Below are 7,402 nucleotides of genomic sequence, written 5' to 3' on the forward strand. Positions count from 1 at the left end.
TCTGCCTCCCAAGTGGGATTAAAGGCATGCGCCACCGCCTCACCACCTGGCCTTTGACCTTTCTTAAATGGACTCAAAGCACTAAAGAGGCTGTGTGTGAAAACTGTCTGCCTAGAGCCTGAAGTGGCTCAGCTGTACAGGGACCCAAGGAGTGAGGTGGTTCCCTGGCTGGAAGATAACACAGTAGCTAGCAGGGTGGCAGTCCTTGGGCTCCTCCTGGGGTTTCCAGCCTCTATTCTGCACTCTGTCAATCAGTTAACCTCCTTATGGATCCCAGGAGGGACCAGGGCTTGGTGTCCCCAGAAAGTCTTCTGTGAGAGACCACATTCAGTTCTAATCCACCTTCTCTGGACTTGAGAATGCAGTCTGTTTGTCCCAGTTATTCCTTACTCTGCAAAGAGAACAGAATCCTAGGTGAGCGGTAGTGAGTCTTTCTACACAGGCTATGATAGCTGACCTGACATTTTTACTGTGGGACATTCACCTCTCTCTCCTTCTCTCCCTCCTTTCTCTCTCTCTCTCTCTCTCTCTCTCTCTCTCTCTCTCTCTCTCTCTCTCTCCTCTCTCTCTTCTATCTTTTAATCTCTCTCCCTTCTCCCTCTTCTCATCCCCCCCATCCATCCAGCTTTATCTTCATACCCATGACATACATATGACTCCCTGCATAGGGTTTCTGAGGAAGCTTGGCTCAGAGAGGCCCAGCAAGTTCTCTGAGATCAAGTATCCAGGCAGGGACCTGAGGATTCCTGACAGGATCTTATTAGGCCATGAGTTCAAGGTCAGCCTGGGCTACACAGTGAAACCCTGTGAAGAAGAAGGAGGAAGTGGAGGGAAAAGAAAACCAAAACCACAGATGATCTAACACAGCTAGTAGATTAACCTGGCTCCCTTCGTGGTCCTTGCAGATGCCAAGGGGACCATCCGGGAAATTGTCCTGCCCAAGGGCCTGGACCTTGACCGCCCCAAGCGGACCCGCACCTCCTTCACAGCAGAGCAGCTGTATCGCCTGGAGATGGAGTTCCAGCGCTGCCAGTATGTGGTGGGCCGAGAGCGCACGGAGCTGGCCCGCCAGCTGAACCTCTCTGAGACCCAGGTGAGCGTCAGGCCAGGTTTCCACCATCCGTATCCAGGTCCTGTATCTGGGGAACATCTTGGTGTATGAGGCCAAAAGCTGACATAGAGGGTGTGGCTTAGAAGGAACATATGTAAGAAAAAATTTAGAGCTACAGGTAAGACAGGGCCGATAGTGTCAACCAGAGGGCTGTGAGTGAGGGCACAGGCCTGTAATCCCAGAGTCAGGAGGTGGAGGCAGCAGCATAAAGAGCTGGAAGCCATCCTGGGTTGCATCGTGAGACCCTATGTCAAAGCAAACAAAATTTAAAAGATAAAGAAGAAAGGGAGGAAGGAAAGAGGAAGAGAGGAAGGAAGACGAGAAATGGAAGCAGGTTCAGCAGGTAGGAGCATGTGCTGGGCAACCATAAGGACCCGAGTTTGAATCCCCAGAAGACACAACGAAAACCTGAGTGTGAGCTCCTGCAATCCCAATGCCCCACATGGAAATGGAAGACAGAGAAGGGGAATCTCCTCACCCTTCTCGCCACAGGCATTTGCAGCACAGTGGAAAAGCAATGAAACCCTGTCTCAAACATGGTGGATGGCAAGGATTGACACCCTAGGATGTCCTCGGGCCTCCACAGGCAGGCCATGGCACACATGCCCATATTCATACACATGAATGTTCACAACACTTACGTACACACAGGAAAGGAGAAGAAGGAAGACAGAGTTGAATTTCAGCAGAAGAGATCATTCATGTGTAAGGAAAATGGGAAAGGCCATAGAGATAAGGGACATTCACAGTACAGGGAATGGGTGCTTTAGGAGACGGCTGTTCTGCATACCACTGTTCTATGGCTGTGGAGAGACACCATGACCAAGGCAACCCTATGAAGGAAAGCATTTAACTGAGGGCTGGCTTACAATTTCAGAGGTTTAGTCCATTATCATCATGGCAGGGAGCTTGGCAGCACACATGGCGCTGGGGCAGTAGCTGAGAGCTACATTCTGCTCTGCAGGCTGAGACAGAGTGACACTGGGCCTGGCTTAGATTTTCAAAGCTCTGAGTCCACCCCTGGTGACACACTTCCTCCAACAAGGCCATACCTATTCCAACAAGGCCACACCTCGAAATCCTTCTAAGCCTTTCCAGTAGTGCCACTCCCTGGTGACTGAGCACTCAGATGTATAAGGCTATGGGTTATTCTCACTCAGACCACCATGGGGGATACTGGCAGGTAAGAGGTGCGGTGATCACTTGGCTTCCAGGAAACAAAGACTCCAGGAAGTACCAGGCACAATGGCACAAGCCTGCAGTCCCAGGTTCTTAGGAGGCTGAGGTAGGAGGATCATGGCCCCTGAGCATTCCAGGGAGAACCCAAATAAAACAACAAAGGATTCTGGGAAGTGATGGTCTGTGACAGGCTAGGCTGGGAACCTCTTTCTTCCTCCTAGCCCTTTTTCACCCCCTGTCACCTTCCCTTCGTCTAAAGGTGAGGAGTTCCTCTTGTGGCTTCTCAAAGAAGGACTGGCATCCTAACAGCAGCATGCTGGCTGGGGGTGTGGCTCAGTTGCTAGAGTGCTTGCCTAGGATGTACGAAGCTCTGGGCTAGATCCCCAGGACTGCATAAACTAGGCATGGTGGTAATTACACCTGTAATCCCAGCACTCTTGAGGTGGGGGCAAAAGGGTCAGAAGTTCAAAGTCATTCTTGGCTACATACTGAGTTTGAGGGCAGTCTGGGCTGCAGGAAACCTTGTCTCAAACCATATAAACAAACAAGCCCAGTGAGAACAGATGAGGTTTAACTGGAAGGAAAGGCAAGGACTCAGTAGTCCTCTCCCTCAACGGGACAAGAGCAGCTAAGGACAAGCTATCAAACCCCAGTGCCCACAGAGTCACCAACTAGCTTAGTAAGTGCTGCTCTGGCTCTTTAGTCCCCGTACATTGTCCCTGCCCTAGGCGTCCAATCAACAGACTCGAGGAACCTCCTAGCATAGGAAAGAACCCAAGCTACCTTCCACACTCAGGCATCCAGATTCTGTATGAGCCCACAGTCCCGGGAAGTGGCCTTTGAAGATGAATGTCTACTGCATGCTTATCATCCCTGCGCTCAGGAGGCTGAGACAGGAGGACGCAGAGTTTAAAGCCAGCCTGGGTTTCATAGGGACACCTTGTCTGATCTCTAAATTATTAATGGCATTATAATAATTTAATGGCATTAAATAATTTAATAATGAATAAGGGCATTCATTTTCAAATGAGCAAGCCATAGAATTGAGCACTAACCTCAGGCCAAGGAGATAATTTCCCGGGGTGGGGGGACGACCATCTCTCAGCTTTGGAAACCACACCCCACTTCTGTTGTGGGACTTTGTGGCCCAGCACAACAAAGGACATGAAGCCACCAAGCATTCCTTGAGATCCAAGCTGGCAGCCAGCAGAGAGCCTGTGCAAAACACTGAGGAGCCAGCAGGGGCAGTTAGTGCCAGGAAACACCCCACAGGATACTGCCTGGCCCTTCAGGAGTCAGCCAACAAAGGGGCAGAGCAGACCCTGAAGAATCAGTACAAGAGGAGGAACCAAAAACTTCTTGAAGGAGCAGGAGTGGTTCAGAGGGGTCTGAACCTGTCTCAAATTCACTGAGACTCCTGAGCCAGCCTCTAGAAGTCCTGGGATTGATGGTGAAAAACACAGAGGCACGGGTCATGAAGGTGTTCTACCTGCAGCTCATTGGAATCTCCCACAGGGTTTTCTAGAAATCCTGATACCAGGCCGGGCGGTGGTGGCGCACGCCTTTAATCCCAGCACTTGGGAGGCAGAGGCAGGTGAATCTCTGTGAGTTTGAGACCAGCCTGGTCTACAAGAGCTAGTTCCAGGACAGGCTCCAAAGCCACAGAGAAACCCTGTCTCGAAAAACCAAAAAAAAAAAAAAAAAATCCTGGAGACTGGAGAGATGGCTATTCTTCCAGAGGACCTGGGTTCAATTCCCAGCACCCACATGGCAACTCACAACTGTCTGTAACTCCAGTTCCAGGGGATCTGACACCTTCACACCAATGCACAGAAAATAAACTTAAAAGAAAAGAAAAAAGAAATCCTGATGCCTCCATCCTGACCCAATTCTGATAGGAAGAATTTGGAATGAGCTTGGGCACTAGGATTTACAGTGTACACAGGAAATTTGTGTGCAGCCAGTCTCGACCAACTCACATGACAACAGATGAAATGCCAGGCCCTAGCCCCAGCCCAGCCTCCCCTTAACCTTCTCTCCACATCTAGGGCTGCCTGCTGGGAGTCTCCCTTCCCATGCCTCCCTCTCCTTCAGCCAACAGAGGGTGTAGTGGGGACACAGTCCCCCAATTTTGTTATTCTGCACTGACCATTCCCCTTGTCATTGTCATGCCTTCTGCCCAGAATGGGTTTGTACCTTTCCCTGTCCCAGCGCAGAAGACAATGACATCGGCGCCTCTCTCACTTCCTTCTCTCGGAGCCACTCACATGGCTGGACCTCTGAGGTCCTGAGAAAGTTGGAGAAGATGAGAAAATCTCCCCAACCTTTCCCTTTAGGGCCTCTGGGCCACCGTTCCTCCGCCACATACTGTCCCTGCTCACAGATGAGAAGCAACACTTGGTTGACAGAGTATTTGAACAGCATGCACGGAGCCCTGGGCTACATTCCTGGCGAGGTATACCAATGGGTGTGGTGGAATTGGCTTACAATTGGCACTGTCATCCCAGCAGGAGGTTCAGAAATTCAAGGTCATCCTCAACTGCATAGCAAGTTCAAGGCCAGTCTGGGATCAGGAGACCCTGTCTAAAATCAAATAAGGAAGTGGCAGTTGCTTGATTCGCTTGGATCTCAGTTTAGAGCTCTGGGCCTAAGGCAGTGTCGGGAATTACCTACACATAAGTGATGTCTAAGACCAGACACCTGGATAAAAGCAAGTGTGTTGGCCCTGAAGGGGAAATCTGACCCTTCAATGGACCCCCAAATTCCACCTCCTGTCTGCCAATCTGCTCCCATAGGCCAGAGCAGCAGTGTCTACACTTTAAAACTTGAGGTCTCCAATCCGGTCCTCAGGACAGCTGTTGTAAGGTGACACTAACAGTCTGCTCTTCCTTCTCCCCCTGTTCTCCCCCTCGTTGTGCCCTTTTACCCCACCACCACCTCTGAACTCCCTCACCTTTTCTCTTGGCTCTGTCTCCTGTCCTTCCCCTTCCCCTTCTGAAATCCCTGTGTGCCTTCTGCCCCAAGGTGAAGGTCTGGTTCCAGAATCGCCGCACCAAGCAGAAGAAGGACCAGAGCAGAGACCTGGAGAAGCGAGCATCCTCTTCCTCCTCTGAGGCCTTTGCCACCTCCAGCGTTCTGCGGCTGCTGGAACAGGGCCGGCTGCTCTCTGTGCCCAGGGCCCCTAGCCTCCTGGCACTGACCCCTGGCCTCCCGGGCCTTCCTGCCAGCCACAGGAGCACCTCCTTGGGTGATCCCAGGAACTCTTCTCCAAGCCTCAACCCGATGCCCTTGGTCTCAGCATCGTCCCCTCTGCCGGCCATCTGCTTTTCTGCAGCTCCGCTCCTGGACTCGCCAGCCAGCTACAAACTGGGGTCCTCAGCATTTGAGCCCTACATCAGGCTAGAGCAACAGAAAGTAGGCAGTTCTGGCCAAAGTGACAAGAAAGCCGACACTTAAAGAGTCCCAGCCCCGCGTGACACAGAGTCCCCAGCACAGCACTGCCCCAGCCTCCTGGCCCCTGTGAACTGTACTGAGCAGGCCTGGAAGAAGAGAGGTGGGCACAGCATGCGCCTGCACCTGCCCTCTACCCTCAGCTCAGAGACTGAACCAAATGGCTTTGGTCCCAATGTACTCTCTGATGTGTGAGTGTCATGGGTGTGTGCGTGCGTGCTTGCGTGTGTGTCTCACTGAAATAAAGAAGGGAACTGGTCCCAGAAGCACCAACTCACTCCCTTTTGTCCTTGTCCTCAATGTGTAGCAAATCAGGAGCCTCAAATCAGGGCTGGTGTCCACAGACACCATTAACACAGCTTCCATCTGGGCTCCACAGCCCTACGATATCTGTGCTTCCTCCGGTTAAGTGTTCTATGTAAGCTTTTCTTTCAAACTTCAAACTACTTGTTGGGGTGAGCAGTCCTTCAACGGGGTGAACAGGGCAAGCTGAGAGGATTTCTGAGGGCATCAAAGGCACCCGGAGCAAGGCTGGCCTGGAGGGAGCCCCTGTGCATGAAGCACGCAGAAAAATCTCACCTTGCTCATATTGCTTTCATTTAGCTTTTATTTTGTAACAATTACAGAGTCTCAGAAAGTCTTTCACTGCACCACTGGCTTTTCTAGTCCCTGTGGCCAAACGCATAGCAGAAGCAAGGGGAGGGAGGAGAGGCTGGTTCCCCGTATGGCTTGAGGAGCAGTCCATCTTGGCGGGAAGGCAGAGCCACGGAAGTGGAGCAGCTGATCACACTGCGCCCTCAGTCAGGAAGCTGGGATGAGTGCTCATGCTTCGTTCTCATCCTCACTTGTCTTCAGTCTGGTCAGAGCCCGTTTCTTAGTGTCCCATGTTTCTCTCCAACAGCCTGGCTGCTTCCATCCCTGCTCTGACTGTAATGCTAAATGCCTTCTCTTTGACGGACTGTACACTTTCCATGTCTTTGCTCTGCATGCATGCTGCTCTCTCTCACTGCCTAAGATCGGGGAGCAGGAACCATGCCACAGCCTGAACGCTGTCCTGAGGTTTTCATTACTTTTCTGTTGCTGTGATAAGACACCACAACTAAGGAATTTTTACAGGAGCTTATTTGGGGCTCATAGTTGCGAAGTTAGAGTCGTGACTATCCTGTGGGTGCTGCAGCAGCAGTTGAGAGCCCACACACAGACCCTGGGAGTGGTGGGAGTCTTTAGAAACCTCGAAGGCCAGCCCCAGTGACACACCTCCTACTAGGCCACACCTCCTAACCCCCAAACAGTTCTACCAAGTAAAGACCTAGGCTACAGCAGTCAATCTCATTCAAACCACCACACCTGCCGCGAGGTCAGACCAGTACCTGTAAATCCAGTCTCACCCAAATTCTCAGGATGCAGGCAGAATAAATTCAGCTTCTTTTATAGAACATATGAATCACTTCTAGTCCATTTCATCATTAAGCCCTTGTTCCCCTCTGAAGCTTCACACTCTGGGCTTCGGCTGTCCATATCTCTCAGCATCCTAGGCTTCCACCAGAATGGCCAGTTTCCTTCTTCTTCCACCATGCTAGGGCTTCTCCAGGCTGCAGCTGAAAAACTTCCCATTCCTCTCACAAACCAATCCCAGAGGCCAGCGATGCACATGGCCAGGTT

General features: G+C 51.5%; 1 protein-coding gene across 1 annotated transcript in view; it reads left to right on the forward strand.

The window, feature by feature from the left end:
* Positions 1-5,746, forward strand: part of Vax2 (ventral anterior homeobox 2) — a 28,071-nt gene extending 22,325 nt beyond the window's left edge. Inside the window, exons 2-3 of the mRNA XM_057786834.1 lie at positions 906-1,093; positions 5,315-5,746. Of these exons, the coding sequence (XP_057642817.1) occupies positions 906-1,093; positions 5,315-5,746 (620 nt within the window). The remainder of the gene's footprint in view (positions 1-905; positions 1,094-5,314) is intronic.
* The last annotated feature ends 1,656 nt before the right edge of the window (positions 5,747-7,402 follow it).

The sequence above is a fragment of the Chionomys nivalis genome, chromosome 1 (assembly GCF_950005125.1).
Source record: "Chionomys nivalis chromosome 1, mChiNiv1.1, whole genome shotgun sequence".
Classification (NCBI taxonomy): domain Eukaryota; kingdom Metazoa; phylum Chordata; class Mammalia; order Rodentia; family Cricetidae; genus Chionomys; species Chionomys nivalis.